This window comes from Dreissena polymorpha, chromosome 3 (genome assembly GCF_020536995.1).
Source record: "Dreissena polymorpha isolate Duluth1 chromosome 3, UMN_Dpol_1.0, whole genome shotgun sequence".
NCBI lineage: Eukaryota > Metazoa > Mollusca > Bivalvia > Myida > Dreissenidae > Dreissena > Dreissena polymorpha.
In genome coordinates, this window is record NC_068357.1 from 135889928 (window position 1) to 135912565 (window position 22638).

The following is a 22638-nucleotide window of genomic DNA, read 5'->3' on the forward strand; positions in this document are numbered from 1 at the left end:
GAGCTGAAAATGCTGACATTGAAATCGTATATCCTCGCTATGAAGCTTAATACATTTTTAAATTGTGTTTGCAGACGAAACATCAAGCGGAATGTTTAAAAAAGGTTGCTTAAATGTTCTTGTTTTATTAGTTTATTTAAAAAACAAAACCAATTGCCATCCCCCAATGTGCAAAAGACCACATTATGTTCAAATGTTAGCTTGAATTTTAATTAGCCTATTTAAAAAAAATATGCATGTAATAATACCCAAGTTTAATTTGAAAATGAAATGAATAAAACGATAATTAGAGGTATATTGCTATACATTGTTACTTTGGACGAATACATAGAAGTAAGACGCTCAATTGGCATGTTAAATAAGTTATAAAGCATATTTTCCCTCGCATATATCGTCCAAGTTTCTCCAAGCTTGTGACCAGTATGGCTAGATCTCGAAACGAAGTAAATATTGATCGAATCCTGTGAATACAATATTTCCGACGGTTTGAGTTCCATTCTAAGCAGCTAATAGAGACAGCAAATAACACTATGTACCTTTGCATTGATTTGATTCATACACATGTATCATACACTGGGTAGTACGACGTTGGTGGAGAATTCATTTTCAGAAATCAATGTATGCATGTTAAATGCATGTATAATACATAAATATTTCGTTTTCAGAAATCCGATAACGATTTAAAAGTGCAGGTTAAACCAGACATTGTAATTTATAACGATGCATGTACTTAACAGGTTCGACCTCTAATGCTCTATTAGGTTCGAATGTAAGTTGGATCTATTTTATTACAACATCGTTTGTTGAATACTGTGCCTTTCTTTACTTGTTCTGTGTTAGAACAAATGTTAATGTGAAATACTTTTCAGTCAATCATTAAAGTGTTATGTAGTAAGTTATGTGTTTACAGGATGTATTGGTGATATATGAAACGTGCTAAATTTCGTTAATATTTAACAGAAATTGCGTCGAGTTACGGGTCATATCATTTTTATACGATCGCCAGATTCTGGTATTAAATAGTTGTTTTATTTATATGTACCTTTTTCACATTTTATTGGTATTAATATGTGGATTTAATTTATTTTGTGTGTCTCTGTTACGAGTGTGTTTGAGTTCTTATTAACTGAAAGTGAATTATTTGGTGTTAAATCACTTGCTATCAAACTCGTATGATATTTTGCTTTAAAATTGATAGAATTGATAAATTATCATTTTTAACTGAGACTGATCACCAACAACATGGCTTAAATAATTGAATCAAGTACATTGCGAGTCTTTTGTTCGCGCGATTAATTACAGCGTGTGGTCTGGTGTAAGGATGCTCTTAACAACCTAACTGTTTGATTTAATTTTGTTATTGAGCTCTAAGAAATGAATGGGGGATCATTCGAGCGACGTGTTTCAAAGTTCAAAATTTCGTTTACAAAATAAATCGCTCATTGTTTAACTCCGTATTACTTGTAAGAGGCGATAATAATTAAATTGAATGTAACAAACGCTGATTTAAAACAAAAACGAATATGCAAAGATAAGCACAGACTCAAACTACGAAAGGGATTTCACAACAGTGTACAATACAATAAAATTTAGAAGGGCAATCGAAAAAAGAAATGTTATGACGAAAAATGTGACACTCAATCTGAAGCAAATCTATACACTAAATCATTAACGTTTTATTATTTAATTGGGATCATTTACTGTTTCAAATTTGTTTTAAAGTATAAAGTGTCGTCGCCATAAAACAAAGTTTCAATCGAATGGGCGGAGTACATATATAACTGGTCTACAAGTATTCCTCGCATGACACATGCGCATATAATTAATGTCTTCAAAAAAGTAATGAATGAAGTTTCAACTCAACCCTAGATGCATAGTAAAGATCCGATGATACTTTGTGAGAATATAAATATTATGATCATCCATCGCACTACAATGTGTCCTTATGCGTCTCCAAACGAAAACAAATTAGTTTAAGGTGGTCGGACACGATTTAGTCTGGTTTCAAAATACACGTATTCAAACTCATCATACTTGTACACACATGCACACGAGTATCATGCAAAACCCAAATGACTGGGCATATGTCCATTCCCCCGTCTGTCCATTAATATACAAGTTGTTTCATTTACTTCATGGTTTAATTACAATAAAAGAAACTATCAAACCTCTGTTAGAGTTGTCTTCCGTCAATAATACTATGCGCTATTATTATTTTATTAGTTTCTGTGTATAAAAAAGTTAGTACCATGAGGAAAGATTCAGTATTATATTGAACCTCTCCCTTAGATACGGTAAATCGTATAGGTATTCATCGTCTTATGTGCCTGTGTCAGGATGGCCCTTCCATTAATATAAATAACACTGTTGAGAGGTTTCAAAATGGAAATTGGATAAACATTATGATAATTCAATATGGACCAGTTCTCGTATAAACAAATTGAACATTCTTCGCAGAAGTATACTTCTTATAACGCCGATAAAATTTCCTCATAAAGCTCTCTGGAGTTCTGGACGAAACGCTCATTTTGTCAAACGAAATAAATAAACGCACGAATTCCTGCGTTGTTTTTCACTTGTGAAAATACCGGTATGCTTACCATCTTAGGAACATTATGACGACAGTAATGAACATAAGTTAAAAAAACAACAACATCAGCATGAACTGAAAATACGATTTTAATCATTAACAACATATTATTTGCATTCAATGATTTTTTGCCCAAAATTACCGTTGATATTCGGCTGCGTTCCAATTGCAAAAAATCAACGTTTTTTTCCCCAAAAACTGACCATAATTTTCACAAAACAAGCCATTTTTTTCAATAAACCCAAGTAGTAGGTATGTGAAGTTGGCTGTTAGATGTTAGCTCTTCAGCAGCTGTTTAAAATAGAAATGCATAGCTATGTTTTGGGTTTTCGTCAGATGTTAAAAAGCAAAACACAGCTATGCTCCAGATCTTCACCAGCTTTTCATGACATAACGAATAGCTATGCATTGGGTATTCGACAGGTTTTCAAATCAAAATGAACAGCTGTTCACCTGGTCTTCGTCAGGTATTCAAATGAAAATTAGTGTATGCCGCCAATTTGAGCCGGGCTGTCAAAAATCTTAATGCATAGCTATGCACTAGGTGTTTGATATGTTTTGAAATTACAATGAAGAGCTGTTAACCAGGTGTTCACCAGGTATTCAAAAAAAAGGTGTTTACCGCCGAATTTGAGCAGTGTTTTCAAGACGCGTAACGCATAGCTGTGCACTTGGTGTTCGATAGGGTTTAAAATAAAATGAAGAGCTCTTCACCAGGTGTTCGCCAGGTATTTGAATAAGAAACTGGTGATTACCGCCGTATTGAGCAGTGCTTTCAAGTAGCTTAATGCATAGCTGTGCACTGGGCGTTCGATAAGGTTTAAAATAAAAATGAAGAGCTCTTCACCAGGTCTTCGATATGTATCCAAATAAGAAAATGGTTATAACCGCCGTATTGAGCAGTGCTTTTAAAGTTCACCTGCCGCGGTTTTAAAAACCCGTAAAACACCTTTATTTATCGAATTTAGTGCATATCTAAACTATTTCGCTCCTCACTTCATTTCAAATACGGTGTTATTAGCGAGAACGAATAGAACAAAGTCGCGATTTTTCACACATTCCGATGTTCTCGCCATTTTCATTCAAACCGGAAGTGACGTAACAGGCACTCAATAACGACTCAATTACGAGCCGGCATAATAAATGGCTTCGGATGTATTATATCTTGCAACTTTAGATAAAAAATGTTGAAAAATGGAAGATGATAGCGATTACGATGAGTTTTCCGTTCAACCGTATATGTTTGAGCCAGAATTTAGTGACAGTCAATCAGATTTTTCTGATTCTGACTCGGACAGCGAGGAAAATTTTGCCGATGCCCAAGACGACCATCGTGTTGGGAATACGGATTGGTAAATATATAATTTTGTTACATGCAGGTGTCGGCAAAAATAAAAAAATTCTTTGATTGTTATTCTACAGTACAAGCTTGTTGAATATGACAAGGTTGTATGGTCTAATTATTATAATTAGAACGGATACTTGAACCTGTTCTGATTAGGAAGGAATGTCTGTATTGCAATTCGACGTATTTCTTTTATTTTCAGGTGTGCATGTTCATGTTGCACACCATATCGTGTGCAGATTGAGTGCAAATGCTGCACAGAATACCCAGAGCTGATGGAAAGGATGGACGAGGCAGGGGTAAAGTGCATAACTGAGCACACTGGCTTCAAAGCTAACTGTCTACATCAAGATGTCATTGATGTTTCGTTTTATGAGTTCCTTGATGTAAATGGTCCCATCGGTGATGAAGAACCAATACATGAGTAAGTTGTCATTAATTATTAAAAATGTTTATGAAACCAGGACAGATTGTTTGTAAAGAAAATACACTGTAGACATTAAATAACACAATGTTTTGTGTGAACTTGTCATTTGTATTTCATACTGTAAATATGTTTTGATACAAATAATAAAACAAGCAAATTCGTTGAATTGATATCCCCCGCCTATATACTTCTGGACACAAAAGTGCTTTATTTGACACCTAAAAAAGCATTTTTTTGAAGATACAAAGGGCCATAACTCTGTTATTATCAGATGGTGTACAATGCCATTTGGCGTGCATTAACCTATTATCAATATATGTACTCATACCAAGTTTCAATGAAATCCGCAAAAGCACTTCCAAGATATGGCTCCGGACACAAAAGTGACGGACAGACGGGCAGCCGGACGGACAGCCGGACAACGCCAAACAATATCCCTCCGCCTCTGGCGGGGGATATATACTCGTACCAAGTTTCAAGGAAATCTGCCAAAGCACTTCCAAGATATAGCTCCGGACACAAAAGTGCATACAGTAAAAAGCATTTTTTCAAGATACAAAGAGCCATAACTCTGTTTTTAACAGATGGTATACAATGCCATTTGGCGTGCATCATCCTCTAATGCATATATATACTCATACCAAGTTTCAATGAAATCCACCAAAGCACTTCCAAGATATGGCTCCGGAAACAAAAGTGCCTAAAGTAAAAAGCATTTTTCAAGATACAAAGGGCCATAACTCTGTTTTTAACAGATGGTGTACAATGCCATTTGGCGTGCATCATCCTCTTATGCATATATATACTCATACCAAGTTTCAATGAAATCCGCCAAAGCACTTCCAAGATATGGCTCCGGACACAAAAGTGCCGGCCGGACGGACAACGCCAAAACAATATCCCTCCGCCTCTGGCGGTGGATAAATAACATAAAAAAGACAACAATTTTAATCAACATTAAAATACGCGGGTATACAAGATGACTGGGTTATCTAATTGTAAAATGAAGTATCAATTTGCTATACAATGATTTTTGGTTACTTACAAATGCCAGTTCATTATTATTTTTCAACATTTGAAATAAAAATATAAATACAAGCTGTTTAATTTTTTAAAAAGTACACTATAATAACAACCTGCTACAACATGATGTGAAGTTGCTTACAAAATCTGATTTCTGACATATTTTCAGTAAAATATTATTATATAATATTATATTCAAGCTGAATAAGTTTGTTAAACTGTAAACTTAAGTAAGAATCTGCCACAGCATGGCTTGTGTAATTGTCAAGTTGAAAAGTACCTTTGTTTTACTAAACATACTAATATTTATCATAATGGTATCCTTATACATTTATAACTTCAGAGTATACAGATTCATTGCATATAGAAGACTGGCTCGTTGGATTTGGCACCGTCTGAGCAAGAAGGACCGACGACCTCTTCCGTCATGCACTGTGGCAGCCAGAGATTTCCGTCCGACTCATACATTGGATTTTGCTTCGCCAGGGATGGAAACTAACGTTTTACAGTTAGTTGCCCACATGGACAACCATCTATAGTTTTTTGGTTTCCCATCGTAAGCCTCAACGCGCCCAGTACTATGTACATGTAGTGTCATGTGTAACCAATACTTTCTTTAAAAGTAATAGATAACTATACAACAAAACGGGCAACCACTAATTTCCATCCCTGTTCGCTAATTAAATCGCGAACGATGGTTCTGCACAGCCTCTGACTTCAGGATTCTGTTTGCAGATGAAGACAGGGGTGGCGGTGAAAACAGAATGTTGCCAGAGGCAGCACTTGCATTGGCATCGCTCTTGTACTCCTCTTTCATCCTAAGCAGCTCTGCCATTAGTTCATCAACATAGTCTGAAAGTTATATTAAAATAAATTATAATTATTGATAAATTGTTCCTTCTTATAAGAGAATAATAAACAATGAATGTTTTTTGTATTGTTGTCTTCAACCATGTATTACAGAAATCTATTGCTTTAAGAAACCAAACATTTTGATAAAAGATTGCATGTAAACTCATGTATTTATTTTGATATTTTAGATAATTTCACTATCTGTTCAGAAAAAGAGACTTGTATCAAGATTATTCTAAAAACTCAACAAGTTCAACATGCAAATACATTTAATGTTGTTTTACATTGAGAATAATCACCAGATTTTAGAATTATAATTTCTAAATTTTGTTTCAACATATTGGACAAGTTCAGGTGATTTCTGTAAGCTGTAATGTATTTTTTTAATGTGCAAAAACAAAATTCTTCAACAAGATAATTCAATATTGCTATCTGTGGTTATTATTTATACAATAAAATTCATTATGAATACATTACCATAAGTGCAATTCTCTTTAACTGCTTTAACCACATGGTGTCCAGCCTTGTACTTAGGATAGGAGAGTCCTTTCCCTGTGGTTTGACAGTGAATCCCTTATGTTCTGTTGGCCGAAATACAACCATCTGAAATGATTAACATTTTGCATTTTTCAGAAAAACACAATGCTCCCTGCTGCGCCACTTTGAAGCATATATTTGACATTTGACCTTGAAGGATAGCCTTGACCTTGACCTTTCACCACTCAAATTGTGCAGCTCCGTAAGATACACATGCATGCCAATTATCAAGTTGCTATCTTCAATATTGCTAAAGTTATGACCAATTTTAAAGTTTTCGGACGGACTAACAGACTGACAGACGGACGAACTGATGGACAGTTCAAAAACTATATGCAACCCTTTGGGAACATAAAAAAATAGAAAGTTTAGCCATGTATAGAAACAGAAAATAAAGAATAAAAACTATATCACAAGAATAGAGGATTTTTTTTCAAGCCAATGTAAATATGTAACTCCTATCACATAAAAAACAGGCTGTTTGGAAATAATTAAACACACTTATTAATAATTGACATTGTTTGGAGATTGTTAAACAAACTAATTATTAATTGACATTATTACGAACCTCAGATGTCTGTGATGACTGCGAATACACATTATCAAAATGTGATTCAGGATAACTGATCCGAACAGGCGACTGTTCACAAGACATTTCTTCACAGACTCTTCCACACATGATGAATATGGGTCCTACAAATAATTTTCATGTTACTTTTTATAAATTCAAACAGAATAATGACAGAATGACACAAATGTTTATATCACTTAATATAAGCCAAACTATGCTATTGAACTTTGAAATAATGTGAGTCGCACTCTGAGAAACTGGGCATAATGCAGGTGCGTAAAGTGTTGTCCCAGATTAGCCTGTGCAGTCCGCACAGACTAATCAGGGATGACACTTTCCGCTGGAATGGTATTTTTTGTTTAAAGGAAGTCCCTTCTTTCTGAAAATCTTGTTAAGACGGAAAGTGTTGTCCCTAATTAGCCTGTGCGGACTGCTAATATGGGACGACAGTCACACTTTACGCACAGGCATTATGCCTAGTTTTCTCAGAACGCGACAGATATATTGCAATCATTAGCCTTTGAGTGGTAGTGGGGATAGTCTGATCAGTTTCCTTTTTGGATTTTGAAATTGAAGGGTGCTAATTCTTAAAAGAGCTCTTCAGTGCACAAAGCCATATTATCTCATTTGCATATTTTTAATATAAAAGCATGTGTTTCATTATAATTACTAAGTAAATATTTCTAATAACATGATTGTTAATTGAAAACACAATTTCTATTATAAATAAAACTAGTTTCAGTTTGAACATTTATATTAATTTATTGATAAAAACAACTTCCTTTATAATCATATGATAAAATCCAAACAAGAGCATGGTGTAGGGCATAGTGAGACCTTGGGTGGACTTGGAACTGCACCCCTTGGTTAGCTAAGCTAGGGCACTGGTCTGATAGTAATACATTTTATGATTGTTTGTTGATTTAATTGGGCTAGGAATAATCTTTTATCTTGAAACCATACTGTGTTCTACCATAATCTTGTGATATATCCAAAGATAAGGCGCTATTCAACAACCAAATAGCCATAAACTCCATGACACAGTTCTGTATGGATTAATATACAACACTGGTAACTGGTGTGAATTTGACTGGTAACCATGGACATTCGTGAAACTTAAGAAACTAAGAAAGCAATCATGTGCTTTGTTATATTTAATTGAATCTAGAGAATATTATTTCAGAGAAATGCCAAGCTGTTCATTGTTTAAGAAATAATAAATTGTACAAATAATTACAGTCCATGCACAAAACCCTTCTCAATTTACATTTTTATCTGAATAATTCAATACAGCATGCTGAATGGTGTTAGTAAATACTATTAATATTTTTATTAATACTATTCAAATTTACTTTTACAATGTCTTTTAATCATCTGTGTAATAGACAGTACTTTTTTTATTTTGTTCAATAAATCAGTATAAGAAAGTTTACATAATTATTGTTTTACCAGCACTTGGATTCTCTCATAATTTTTTTATCTTATGGAAATGTAATTGAAATAAGCCCAATATTATTTTTATACTTTGAATATTTTTGGTGAGTTAGCTAGTCTTATTTATTTATCAAATGGAATGTTTTTGTCAGTTTTAAAGCTGTTCCACTGATTAACCTATTTTTCCTTATTAATAAGAGAAGTGTTTTAATTAATTGTTTGTCACTAAGCCATTAATTCATACATGCATACAAATATAAGAAAGTTTTGAAAAATATATATTAAAAGGTAAAATAATTAGGCATATCCATACTGGGCATAAGGCTGTACATGATCGAACCCATGTGTGCCCCAGCATTCCTTATAAACTGACTAGACTTTTAACTCTTTCAGTGCGGGAACCGAATTTTGAAGGCCTGCGCAAACAGTTTGGATCCAGATGAGACGCCACAGAACGTGGCGTCTCATCAGGATCCAAACTGTTTGCTGTTTTGATAGTATTCTTTGAAAAAAATCGAAGAAAATGCTAATTTTAGAAATTTAGCAGACAACATTTTAGCAGACAACAAATTTCCCAGCATGCAAAGGGTTAAAGGGATCTTTTCACGCTTTGGTAAATTGACAAAATTGAAAAAAGTTGTTTCAGATTCGTAAGTTGTCATTTTAGTTATGATATTTGTGAGGAAACAGTAATACTGAACATTAACCATGCTCTTATATAGCCATTATATGCATCTTTTGACGATTTTAAAACCTAAAAATTATAAAGCGTTGCAACGCGAAACGATTGAATAATTTGGAGAGTTCTGTTTTTGTCGTTAAATTTTGTGAAACAACGAAGATTGCTTTTATAAGGTATAAAATACGTCACGAATGTGTACTCGGCGGAATAGCTCAGTAGGCTAAAGCGTTTTTACTTCAGGACTCTGGCAGGACTCCAGGGGTCACTGGTTCGAAACCTGCTCCGGGCAATGTTCTTTTCCTTTTTTTAATTTTTTCTTGATTTTTTACTGGAGCTTTTACGATCCAATGTTTACATTTATCAATATAAAGCATTTAATGAATAAGTTAAAAAAATGCCAAAATCTGTGAAAAGGCCCCTTTAAAGTGTGGATGAAATTGGAATTATCATATAAGCAGCATTTTCCAGCTACTTGGTACAGAAAGATTTCCATTTTTTGCGGATGTGTTCTGAGTGGAAGGCTCATTATCCAGAAAAACCTAATCCATCCTGTATGTTGACCATCAACAGCTCTGACATTACTCAACAATATACAGGAAATGGCCTTGAGCTCAGGTCACCTAGCTGAGAAGGACACATATCAACCACTGCGCTTATAAGACCACCTTTATGTTATTGATTTAATATAATTTATTTAAATATAATGCATGGTTAATATTGTGAAGAAATACTTATACGTTGTTTGCGGATTCAAATGTTTGACAAAACAATGTGTGAGAATACTATAGTCTAGAGGTCAAACAATATTTCTACAGTACAGCTTCCTCTCCTTTGTATAAGCCTGACCAGTATTTGAAATAAACATCAGAGACTATTGTGCATTATTTTCTAAACAGATGTCAACGCATTTTTTAATACAAATGTCTTGAAATCATTTGTAATAATATGCTGACTAATCGGACTAACATTATTTAGCACTGTGAATATCAAAATAAACAAGCATAGATTAGTCATTAGAAACATAATTACCGGTTCCTTTTAGAATAGGCTCCTGGAATTTACTGCCTTTATCCATTTCTTACAAGTAACATCATCCTTCGCAAAACGGAAAAAAACCTTCTTTCCCTTTTCCTCACGTTCTTTGCACCCGAAAGCAACACACTGAACCATATCGAATAACGATTGTCATGCAAAAAATACAGAGAAAGCACACGATTTCAATAAAACTTGTGTTAAAGAATTGTATTATGCTAACATGATAGATCTATTGTCAATAGTATTGAGTGTCAAATTTGACATTAAGCGCGATTTGTTCACGCTTCGATTCGTAATAACAATGGACGTGTATCCGAGTCATGCGCGTTGAGTGCCTGTGACGTCACAACCAAAGTAGGTGGCGGAAATACCCGGGCGGTTTACGGAAAACAAAAACATCGTTTTTTAGTATCGCAATATTGTTTGCCATAGCTCTTGATGATTCCACTCGTTTTAGAATATACATATTTATAAAAATGCATTTTTCGTTATAAAATCGACAGTTCACCTTTAAGTAGCGTAACGCATAGCTGTGCACTGGGTGTTCAACAGGTTTTAAAATTAAAATGAAGAGCTCTTCCGCAGATCTTCGCCAGGTATTCGAATAATGAAATGTTGTTTTCGGCCGTATAGAGCACTAGTTGTTCAATACGTTTTCAAATTACAATGAAGAGCTGTTCACCAGGTGTTCGCCAGTTATTCAAATAAGAAAATGGTGATTACCGCTCTTCACCAGTTCTTCGAGATGTATCCAAATAATATGGTCTATTACTTAATAATAGACCTGTTTATTGTTGGGCCACTGCTGGGCTGGTTTTTCAGTTTTCTTATTGTTGGTGTTTTTTAACCGAAGTAGCGAATTTTACAGATTTAAAATTTCTTTCTCATTGTTATCTACACAAACAAAAGGTTGTAAATTTTCTCCTTTAATTATTTCCAATCTATTCTAGTAAACGTTTATAAAATATGTAAAATAAAGTTAGAAGCCGGTAGTTAAAAGGTGTTTTTTAGCAATTCTTGTGATATTTATGATGGATGCTGAGTTTACGGGCTGTAGTTTACGGATTTCTGTACAGTGGTGGGGAAAAAGTGGATCGGTCACATGGCGTCTGATCTAAGCAATTGTAGTAAGAGCAAAAACAATTTCAAGCTTTATGAGAAAACGTAGTTGATATGCATTCGTGTATTCAGTGAAATAACCATGTTATACTTATTTTCTGAAAATAGGCTAATATCTCACTGGCAGTAAGAGGGTAAATTTCAATCGAAATCAAGGAATTCCCGTGGCGTGTTAAACTAACATATTACTTTTGGTCAGCACAAAAATGTCAAAATATATTTAGCGTTATTATTCCATTTCTGGAGAGTGGGTTGCTTCAGATTCAATTAGGGCGGGCACTATGTTCAGGTTTATCATAAACACTTTAAATGAATGTTGGTTTTTATGTAGCAATATTAAAAGGAACTTAATTGTGGCACTGCGGCAATAGTCGGTACTTACTGCAGGTAAGAGGTGGTCTTATGGCGCATTTATTTATAATTACCAAGACAGTTTGTTGAGTCACGTTTTAGTTCATATGCAATAAATCTCTAAAAGGTTTGTTAATTATTATAGTGGGTTAGCTATAAGCCAAATATGGCTTTTTTCGGTATTTACTTATTATCTTTATTGTTTATTTTATTGCACACATGGAAACGCGAAACCGGAAAAGGCGCCGTCCGTCGGTCAAACTACACCAGCATCCCAGCCAAAACCTACCTGGCACCAGCCAACAACCCCGTCAGCTGCCTTCTACCCAAATGCCCAATCAGCTGCCTCCCAACCAACAGCCTGTCCAGCTGCCTCCCAACCAACAGCCTGTCCAGCTGCCTCTCACCCCCAGCCATCGACTCGGCCAATGGTCTTCAAACCAACAGTCCGGCCATCAACCCGACCAGCTGCCTCTCAGTCAACAACTGGGCGACCAGATGCAGCCTGCAGCAAGCCCGCCAGATCCGGCTGTTCAATCGGGTAATGGTTTTAGTGAGGATATTTTTTTACCATGCATGTTTCCTAGTTTTCAGTCTGTTTTAGGTGATCATGTTCCTCAGTCAATTAAAGACAAAATAATATCAGGCCAATATGTAGATCTGGCATGTTTGTTGGAGGCCCCGGTAGTTCCTGAAGATTTAGGAAAACATTTGGTTTTGAATAATTCGGGTGAATTAGTGGTAAAGCCCAACATGAAACAAAGCATTGTGGATATAGCTAAATGGACTGACGCATTCCTCATTTTCTCAAGCATTTATTTAAGTGCTCATCCGGTTAAAATGCAAGATCTCTTAAAGTATATGCACACTATAAGGCTGGGGGCAGCAAGACACACTGAGGGTTGGAGATCTTATGATCAACAGTTTAGGTTGAGAATGGGTAATAACCCAGCGAATTCGTGGGCAATGATTGATATGGAGCTTTGGCTGTTGTGTATGGGGCCTCCAAGGCAGCCAGTTCATGATACATGGAATTTTGTAAGAAAATGTTATGATTTCAATTATACCAGATGCTTACGGTCAGTTTGCAATTACAAACATGCTTGTATGATTTGTGGTTCCGACCATCCTTCCAGGGTATGCCATCTCAATATCTCAAGCCTCGCAACACCAGTTCCTTGGGAGGAGGGTCTGTCAGGGGGGCTGTCACCCAGACCTCGTACAGGCCTAGAGCTTACACGTTCCGACCTAGAGGCCCATTTCAGGGGCTCCGGGGCCCGTTTAGCAGATACTAATACCTCAGTTTGGTCTCTTGGCAAGTCGCCAATCAATGTTGTTACGATTTCTAAATATCTTCAGTTATATCCAAATAAAGCAGTAGCTTCTGTGCTCAGTAATGGCTTCAAGCAAGGTTTTAAGCTGGGTTATAAGGGTTCACATCTAGGTTCTTCAGCGAATAATTTGGTTTCAACAAAAGTGCATTTTTCAGAAGTCCAAAAGAAACTTGACAAAGAGATTTCCTTAGGTAGAATTTCAGGTCCTTTCAAAGTCCCACCAATTTCCAATTTAAAAGTAAGTCCATTAGGCATTTTAGAGAAGCCAGACGGGGGTTGGCGGTTAATTACACACCTGTCGTATCCCAATGGGTCAAGTGTCAATGATGGTTTTAGTGTGGAAGACATTTCTGTTAAATATACATCATTTGACAAAGTGGCTGACATGTTATTTAGTTTAGGTACGTCAGCAATGATGGCAAAAAGAGATATTAAATCGGCTTTTCGTTTAATGCCTATTTACCCAGGGGACTTTCACTTGATGGGGCTTCAGTTCAACAACCAGTATTATGTTGACAAATGCTTACCAATGGGTTTATCTATTGCTCCGGCTTTATTCGAATCATTCTCCACTTTTATACATTGGCTAGTAAGTTTCAAAACTTGGATTCAAACTTTAGATCATTATTTGGACGACTTTATTTTTGGAAGTGCAGCTGGGTCAAATAATTGTAACATGCTAGTTCTACTTTCGAGGAAGTATGCACCGAAATGGGAGTCCCAGTTGCGGTGGAAAAGTCGGTCGGCCCAACAACAGTACTGACATTTTTAGGCCTGGAATTAGATACTGTGCAAATGACTGTTAGAGTACCTGCTAAAAAAGTGGAAGAACTTTTGAAGCTTTTGCAAAATTGTCTAGTAAAAAAGAGACTTACGTTAAAAGAATTGCAGTCTTTGACTGGGAAGTTGAGTTTTTGTAGTCAAGCAGTAAGAGCAAGTAGGGCATTCTTGCGCCGATTTTATGATACTATGTGTGGCTTAAAAAAGTCCTATTATAAGATAAGAGTTAATGGTGAATGAGAGAAGACATCCTGATGTGGATTCAATTTATTGAAGATTTTAATGGCATTGTACATATTCCAAATAAAGTATGGTTGGATAACTCTGTCATTCATCTTTACACTGATAGTGCAGGTGGTGCTACTCTTGGCTGTGGTTGTTATTTTGGAGGTAATTGGGCCTATTGCCCATGGCCTGTTCAATGGCAAGGCCAACCTATTTTATCAGATATAACATTTTTAGAGATGGTCCCTGTTTTGTTGGCAATATGGCTCTGGGGGGTCTTTTTGAGGGACAGGAAGATTAAGTTTCATATTGATAATTTAGGTTTGGTAGAAGTGATCAACAAACAGTTTTCCAAGTCGAAACGTTTGATGTTTCTGGTTAGAACATTTGTGTTGTTAGTTATGAAATACTCGGTGGTGTTTAAAGCAGTACATATTTCATCAAAGTCCAATTACATTGCTGATGCAATTTCTCGTAAACAGTTTCACAGGTTACAACAGTTAGCACCAGAGGCACAAGCGAGTCCAGAATCAGTCCCGCCGGAGTTTTTACTGATGATCTGCAACAAGAGGCTAATAGATTGCTAGACAATTCCCTTGCTGCTAATACAAAAAAGGCATACATCGTTGGGTTAGAGAGATTCTCTGAGTTTAAAAGGCAATACGGCTTGTCAGATGCCTGGCCGCCTACAGTTGAACAGGTGGTTCGATTTGTAGCATGGCTATCCCTACAGAAACTATCACACAAAACAGCAAAATCATACTTAAGCTCTATAGCTTTTCATTGCAAGCTGCTTGATGTTGTTGACCCTACCAAAAAGTTCATTGTTTCAAAAATGGTGGAAGGAATGCAAAAAGATAAGAAAACACACGATAATAGGCTTCCAATTACCCTCTCGTTACTGCAAGGGATAGTAAGCAAACTTAATATTGTGTGTTCCAGTGTCTAAGAAGCAAAACTGTTCACTGCAGCTTTTATGCTAGCGTTTTTCGGTTTTCTAAGAGTTGGCGAAATAGCTGTTCCTAAAAAAGGTGATAGTATTTTACAGGCAGCGGTGTTGGCAATAGAAGATTTACAATTTGATCACAATGGGGTAATCATTTCAATCCGGCATTCAAAAACTGATCAGTTGGGCAAAGTGGTAGCGCTCAAAATTACTAGGTCAAACAGTGAATTTTGCCCAGTTGTGTGTCTTAACCAGTATCTTCATGTTCGTCTTCAAGGGCCTCGTCCCTTGTTTTTGCACTTTAACAAACAACCAATTACTCGTTACCAATTTTCTGCTATTCTTAAGAAATCGGTTTCTCTTTTGGGTCTAAATTATGGGTCTTACAAATCCCACTCCTTCAGAATTGGAGCAGCAACTGCAGCTTCCCAACTAGGCTATTCAGTGGAGATCATTAAACAGGCAGGCAGATGGGCTTCCAATGCCTACCAAACATATGTTCGTCCTGTTCCTGTTGTCATGCCCAGCCTAATAAATAACCCCCATTAAAAAGGTATGGTTCATATAGTTAGATTCATGTGACTAACAAAAACCAAGTTGTATTTAGGGAAAACCATCTGGATACTGGGTTCATCAATAATCAAGCAAGCCTTCATAGCAGCAAGATTACGACCTGAAGGGGCCAACCTCTGCCTTGAACCCAACATCATCTGGTGGCAAGGGTACAGTGGGTTAACACTTGCAGAATCAAAGAACAAATTTCTTTCGCTTGCCAATGTGGGTAATTCTCCAGACTATATTGTGTTACATTTAGGTGGTAATGATCTTGGTCGTCGGTCACTGGTGGACCTTCGAAAATTGATTGTCGAGCTATTCAGGACTATACTGTCTATATTTCCAAGTGTTAAGATTGTATGGTCTGCAGTGCTTCCAAGGTCAAATTGGAGATATTCTGATAATAAAGTTGCTATGGACAAAGCAAGAAAGCGCCTTAATAGTCACGGTTCATCTAGGGCTTTGGCATGCGGAGGGCATTACTTGGCCAACTCTGACTTTGGAAAATTTGAGGAACATTTGTTTGAGAAGGACGGAGTCCACTTGTCAACTCTGGGTACAGATATTTTTCTTTCTAATCTGTCTGCAGGGCTTGAAAAATTTATAAAGCATAATACACCAATCCATTACTGCAGTTCTAGCTGCACAAATTTGGGGGTTCTTACAATTTTAAATCCCAAACATTATGTATGTTGGTGTTGCTATTGAGTCCAAAAATAGATATTTGCAGTTAGTTTGTATGCATATTTTTCTTACTCATATGTATGAAAAAAGAAAAAAGAAAGTTTTTTGCTGCTAATTTTTATGCAATTTTTTGCTGCTAGTTTTTATGCATTTTTTTTTTTTTTTTTCTGCTGGGTTTTATGCATTTTGCTGCTAGTTTTTATTCATATCTTTGCCTTGTGTTTACAGTTTACTGCTTCCGACTCCAAGCATGCGTCCATCCGCCCTGCAGCCAAAGTTCTTTGGCAGTGGCCACCCGTCATCTCTGGCCCAGCTGGTTTCGAGGTTGGGGCATTTGGGCCGCTGGGTCAGCGTTGTTGGGTGGCCATATGGCAATCAGTGCCGGATGGACGCTTTTTACCTGGCACATTTTTTGGGGAAAATATATATGATTTTGTTGGGAGTGCTGATGGCCGTCACCCGGAGTCAGCACTCATATACAATTTATTTGTGCAGTTAGTTATTTGCAGTTAGTTTGGGCTTGCCATGTTCGCAGGTGGCCCTTGCTGCTTGGAGTCGAGACATTATATGCCAGAACCATTTTTTATGTTTTTATGTTATAAGGTCCTTTAATAAAAAGTAAAAATTTAGTTGAGTTTATATTTACTGTGTGAAAAGGGTTATTCATCGGAGTTTTCATATAGGCTTGCCCATGTAATGCTAGGTGGCAGTTTGGGTTTAGTTCTTGGCCTCTACAATAATATGGTCTATTACTTAATAATAGACCTGTTTATTGTTGGGCCACTGCTGGGCTGGTTTTTCAGTTTTCTTATTGTTGGTGTTTTTTAACCGAAGTAGCGAATTTTACAGATTTAAAATTTCTTTCTCATTGTTATCTACACAAACAAAAGGTTGTAAATTTTCTCCCCTCCCACCCAACCCATGTAGTTTGTTTTTACACAGTGTTGTTCTGTCACACTTTACTGCGTCCGTTATATATTTAAAAATTTGGTCAGGCTTAGGGTAAATATAGATTTATTTTAAGTTTTATTTGCCTGTCCACATTAATTTTAATAACATAAGGGGAAACTGATTGTTTTCCGTACTAGATTTGGTTTTAGTATATTACATATTCTGCTGGTTTGAGTTGCGTTTTTCAGTTTGCCGTGTAGCCGCAGAGTACCAAACGTCGGATACAGGTCGGTCACGACTCCACTTCCGATGGGGCAGTTCGGACACCTCGGGTTCGTCGACAGTCGCTTGAAGTTCACAGTTCCTTGGCAATCAGTGCCGGATGGACGCTTTTTACCTGGCACATTTTTTGGGGAAAATATATATGATTTTGTTGGGAGTGCTGATGGCCGTCACCCGGAGTCAGCACTCATATACAATTTATTTGTGCAGTTAGTTATTTGCAGTTAGTTTGGGCTTGCCATGTTCGCAGGTGGCCCTTGCTGCTTGGAGTCGAGACATTATATGCCAGAACCATTTTTTATGTTTTTATGTTATAAGGTCCTTTAATAAAAAGTAAAAATTTAGTTGAGTTTATATTTACTGTGTGAAAAGGGTTATTCATCGGAGTTTTCATATAGGCTTGCCCATGTAATGCTAGGTGGCAGTTTGGGTTTAGTTCTTGGCCTCTACAATAAGAAAATGGTTATTACCGCCGTATTGAGCAGTGCTTTTAAGTAGCGTAATGCATAGCTGTGCACTGGGTGTTCGACAGGGTTTAAAATTAAAATGAAGAGCTCTTCACCAGGTGTTCGACAGGTATTCGAATAATGAAAGGTTGTTTGCGGCCGTATAAAGCCAGACTTTTAAGCATCACAATGCATATCTATTCACTATGTGTTTGATATGTTTTGAAATTACAATGAAGAGCTGTTAACCAGGTGTTCACCAGGTATTGAAGTAAAAAATGATGATTACCGCCGTATTGAGCAGTGCTTTCAAGACGCGTAACGCATAGCTGTGCACTGGGCGTTCGATAGGGTTTAAAATTAAAATGAAGAGCTCTTCACCAGGTGTTCGCCAGGTATTCAAATACGAAAAAGGTGATTACCACCGTATTGTGCAGTGCTTTCAAGCAGCTTAATGCATAGGTGTGCACTATGTGTTCCATAGGGTTTAAAATTAAAATGAAGAGCTCTTCACCAGGTGTTCGCCAGGTATTCAAATAAGAAAAATGTTTTTTTACACGAAATATATACGAAATGCAGCTTTCACTACTCGACTGTCTAGTTTAATATATCGTGTTACAAAACTGAATTGTCCGGTATTGTTATAATAATATTTCAGTTACAATGAAACATTGATTTATTCACAGTTCACATATATTGTTATAGATGCTTTAAAGACTGTTCACAATAACTAAAATGCAGATTAGGCCGTCGGAAATTCATTATTTGCAAAATTCGATAAGCAATATGTTCGATTCTAAATCAGCCATAGTGGACGACTCATAGGGGATACTTTGAACAGAATTTGTGAAGATAAGTGTTTGCTTATGACGTATTTATGAAATGTGAATAATAATAGTTATCATAAAAAATCAAAAGCTTTTTATTTATATTATGGGGTTCTATTCACCGCCGTTGCTTCCGACCAAAATTTATACTTATCCGGCTGCGTATATTCGTAATATATTTTACTAAGCATCAAATATGTTAATGGTTTTTTCGTTTTTTTTAAGCTGCAGAATCCACTCGATACCTTCTATAACCATTGCCATGCACGACGGCAAATGGGTGACGGTGGACGTTCGTCGCCTATGGGTTTTCAAAGAGTTAGAACGGCTCGGAAAATGCGATCGTGGAGACATTGAGGTCGGGTACAGCATCCCATCTGCAAAACTGACAACGAGAAATGGTGGTGTCAAAATTGACGTCCGTGGCTCACCTGGCGGAACATGGTACACTATCCCAGGATCCGGGATCAGCAGTCATTACCGGGTAGTTTCGGGAAACTCGCGGTATGCAGTGTTTGATGACTGGGACTTTGATTTTGATTTTGATCGATTCACGCTAAATGACGAATTTGATTTGTTTTTAATATTTTGCTTTTGTCTTCAACTATGACCAACTCATGTGTACATGTGAACGTGCATTTAGATTTTACGAGTACAAATTTTGATTTCGCGAATATTTTTTTTGTCGTTTTAAGTAGGTAATATTGAGGATTTTGGGAAATGAGAATATAAAACAATGTGTGTTAATACAACATGATTGTTATATATACATCTAACAGGCATGTAGATAAAATTATGCAAACTTAAGACACTTTCAGTTTGATTTATGTTTATAATGCAGTAAACAATAATCATCAAATCACAAACATAAAAAGGGTACACATTGGCAGATAAATGTTATTCGGTAGGATTAAGTGGTTGAAACGAACTGTTAGTTATCGTTATTCAAACAAGTTAGATATTTATTTGATAAAAATCAATAACTTTGTGTATTAATTTATGATCAGAGAATAAAAAAATAAGGAAACACTTCTGAATTTGTATAGTTGCCAAACCTTTTCATAAAATGAACATTGCAATCCCAAAGATGTGGAAATCCCGTGGTGTTACTATAAAAAGAGCGTCATATTTTATTTAAGATATAAAAAGTTATTTTTATAAGTTATGAGGAAGTTACAGCCAGTGTCGTTATAATGAGACTTATTTTATGTCATAGTGACTTTATCAAGAGCATGTATACTTTCACTGCTGGCGTATAGCGATGAATGCACACAACCACCGAATAGTCGCGTTTTGTTTTCAAGATGTTGATTTAAAATGAATTCTAAATTCTTAAGTATACCCGAAATATGCTAATTGTAAGTAAATAGTTCCTATCAAGGTCCTTTTTTTAAGTAGGTGAACAAATGCCATACATTAAGCTACATTACAAGAACACATGACAAACACACACACACACACGAACGCGCGCACGCACGCAAGCACACACACACACACCTATGAACAAAAATGGGATTACCGCATGTGAACGGTCAATTCAAAGCACAGCTTTGGAAAAATCGCGAGGTTTAAAGGCGCTCCAACTTCAATAGATGTGTTCAAACGGCTGTGTAAACATTCTTGTTAGATAATGGTTGTACTTAGACAACAATGCACCACGAGACACACCCTTTAAACTGTAAACACTGATTACGGTGATTTTCACCACTTATGTCTTATTGCTTATGATAATTTGACCCCTAATTATGATTTTACCCCTAAAATCATGTAACCCCTTATAATTATTTTTACCTTAACGCTGATTGAACCCCTGATGAAGATTGAACCCCTTATTATTATTTTACCTCTTTTTATGATTTAACTCCTAACGATGATTCATCCCCTGATGATGACTGAACATCTAATGATGACTTAACCCCAAATCAAAATTATCCCTAATATGTGAATCAAAGTATTGACAGTACTGGTGTGACGATGCTTTTGAAGAGGATGGATATAAAAGCATAAATTTAAGTTTTTCTACATCACCACAATTGTGTATGTGGGTACGGCAATTTTGGGTACGAAAAAAAAAATGGGCACGAAAAAAAAATGGGTACGAAAAGTTTGGTACAAAAATTATGCAAAAAAAAAATTGGGAACGAAAAAAAATTTGGTTACGAAAAAAATTTGGGAACAAAAAAAATTGGGTACGAAAAAATATATGGGTACGAAAAAAAATGGGTAGGAAATTTTTTTTGGGGTACGGGAGTAGTACCCGTGGGGAACTTGTCCCATTCAGCGAAAATGGGAGGCGGGTTACATTTTCGATCAAATATAACAAGAAATATCTTTAAAAAAGATATTCGACGTGTATTTTCTGTACCATGAGGAAAAGATTCAGTATTATATTGAACCTCTCCCTTAGATACGGTAAATCGTATAGGTATTCATCGTCTTATGTGCCTGTGTCAGGATGGCCCTTCCATTAATATAAATAACACTGTTGAGAGGTTTCAAAATGGAAATTGGATAAACATTATGATAATTCAATATGGACCAGTTCTCGTATAAACAAATTGAACATTCTTCGCAGAAGTATACTTCTTATAACGCCGATAAAATTTCCTCATAAAGCTCTCTGGAGTTCTGAACGAAACGCTCATTTTGTCAAACGAAATAGATAAACGCACGAATTCCTGCGTTGTTTTTCACTTGTGAAAATACCGGAATGCTTACCATCTTAGAAACATTATGACGACAGTAATGAACATTAGTTAAAAAAAACAACATCAGCATGAACTGAAAATACGATTTTAATCATTAACAACATATTATTTGCATTCAATGATTTTTTTGCCCAAAATTACCGCCGATATTCGGCTGCGTTCCAATTGCAAAGAATCAACGTTTTTTCCCCCAAAAAACTGACCATAATTTTCACAAAACAAGCCATTTTTTTCCAATAAACCCAAGTAGTAGGTATGTAAAGTTGGCTGTTAGATGTTAGCTCTTCATCAGCTGTTTAAAATAGAAATGCATAGCTATGTTTTGGGTTTTCGTCAGATGTTTAAAAAGGAAAACACAGCTATGCTCCAGATCTTCACCAGCTTTTCATGACATAACGAATAGCTATGCATTGAGTATTCGACTTGTTTTCAAATCAAAATGAACAGCTGTTCACCTGGTCTTCGTCAGGTATTCAAATGAAAATTAGTGTATGCCGCCAACTTGAGCCGGGCTGTCAAAAATCTTAATGCATAGTATGCACTAGGTGTTTGATATGTTTTGAAATTACAATGAAGATCTGTTAACCAGGTGTTCACCAGGTATTCAAAAAAATGGTGATAACCGCCGAATTTGAGCAGTGTTTTCAAGACGCGTAACGCATAGCTGTGCACTGGGTGTTCGATAGGGTTTAAAATAAAATGAAGAGCTCTTCACCAGGTGTTCGCCAGGTATTCGAATAAGAAAATGGTGATTACCGCCGTATTGAGCAGTGCTTTCAAGTAGCTTAATGCATAGCTGTGCACTGGGCGTTCGATCAGGTTTAAAATAAAAATGAAGAGCTCTTCACCAGGTCTTCGAGATGTATCCAAATAAGAAAATGATTATAACCGCCGTATTGAGCAGTGCTTTTAAGTAGCGTAACGCATAGCTGTGCACTGGGTGTTCAACAGGTTTTAAATTTAAAATGAAGATCTCTTCCTCAGATCTTCGCCA

The 22638-nt window shown here is 36.3% G+C and overlaps 3 protein-coding genes across 5 annotated transcripts; 2 read left to right on the plus strand and 1 right to left on the minus strand.

Annotated features, from left to right (window-relative positions):
* Positions 1-686: 686 nt before the first annotated feature.
* On the plus strand, positions 687-19969 carry LOC127871590 (cell division protein ZipA-like). 3 transcript variants are annotated; one of them, XR_008045463.1, is made up of 2 exons: positions 687-769; positions 19162-19969. XR_008045463.1 is itself a non-coding variant. In XM_052414682.1 (2 exons), the coding sequence occupies exons 1-2, from the start codon at positions 12186-12188 to the stop codon at positions 19188-19190; spliced, it is 351 nt and encodes a 116-aa protein (XP_052270642.1). In that variant the 5' UTR covers positions 11239-12185; the 3' UTR covers positions 19191-19969. The 3 variants fall into 3 exon arrangements, 1 of the variants encoding a protein (XP_052270642.1); XR_008045464.1 differs by lacking the exon at positions 687-769 and adding an exon at positions 817-1012; XM_052414682.1 differs by lacking the exon at positions 687-769 and adding an exon at positions 11239-12507.
* LOC127871589 (uncharacterized) lies at positions 3505-4363 on the plus strand. The gene is made up of 2 exons (XM_052414681.1): positions 3505-3942; positions 4138-4363. The coding sequence occupies exons 1-2, from the start codon at positions 3785-3787 to the stop codon at positions 4361-4363; spliced, it is 384 nt and encodes a 127-aa protein (XP_052270641.1). The 5' UTR covers positions 3505-3784.
* On the minus strand, positions 4450-10844 carry LOC127871591 (uncharacterized). The gene is made up of 4 exons (XM_052414683.1): positions 10491-10844; positions 7343-7467; positions 6715-6840; positions 4450-6237 (listed from the first exon to the last, which is right to left on the minus strand). The coding sequence occupies exons 1-4, from the start codon at positions 10534-10536 to the stop codon at positions 6220-6222; spliced, it is 315 nt and encodes a 104-aa protein (XP_052270643.1). The 5' UTR covers positions 10537-10844; the 3' UTR covers positions 4450-6219.
* Positions 19970-22638: the final 2669 nt, after the last annotated feature.

What these genes read in the sequence shown, in the direction of transcription:
- LOC127871590 (XM_052414682.1), top strand. Translation starts at nt 12,186, where the DNA reads ATGGAAACGCGAAACCGGAAAAGGCGCCGTCCGTCGGTCAAACTACAC. An exon ending in AGATCCGGCTGTTCAATCGG is followed by an intron (nt 12,508 to 19,161) that starts GTAATGGTTTTA and finishes GTTTTTTTTAAG; the next exon opens with CTGCAGAATCCACTCGATAC.
- LOC127871591 (XM_052414683.1), bottom strand. Translation starts at nt 10,536, where the DNA reads ATGGATAAAGGCAGTAAATTCCAGGAGCCTATTCTAAAAGGAACCG. An exon ending in GCCTATTCTAAAAGGAACCG is followed by an intron (nt 7,468 to 10,490) that starts GTAATTATGTTT and finishes AATTATTTGTAG; the next exon opens with GACCCATATTCATCATGTGT. An exon ending in AGTCATCACAGACATCTGAG is followed by an intron (nt 6,841 to 7,342) that starts GTTCGTAATAAT and finishes TAATCATTTCAG; the next exon opens with ATGGTTGTATTTCGGCCAAC.
- LOC127871589 (XM_052414681.1), top strand. Translation starts at nt 3,785, where the DNA reads ATGGAAGATGATAGCGATTACGATGAGTTTTCCGTTCAACCGTATATG. An exon ending in CGTGTTGGGAATACGGATTG is followed by an intron (nt 3,943 to 4,137) that starts GTAAATATATAA and finishes TTTTATTTTCAG; the next exon opens with GTGTGCATGTTCATGTTGCA.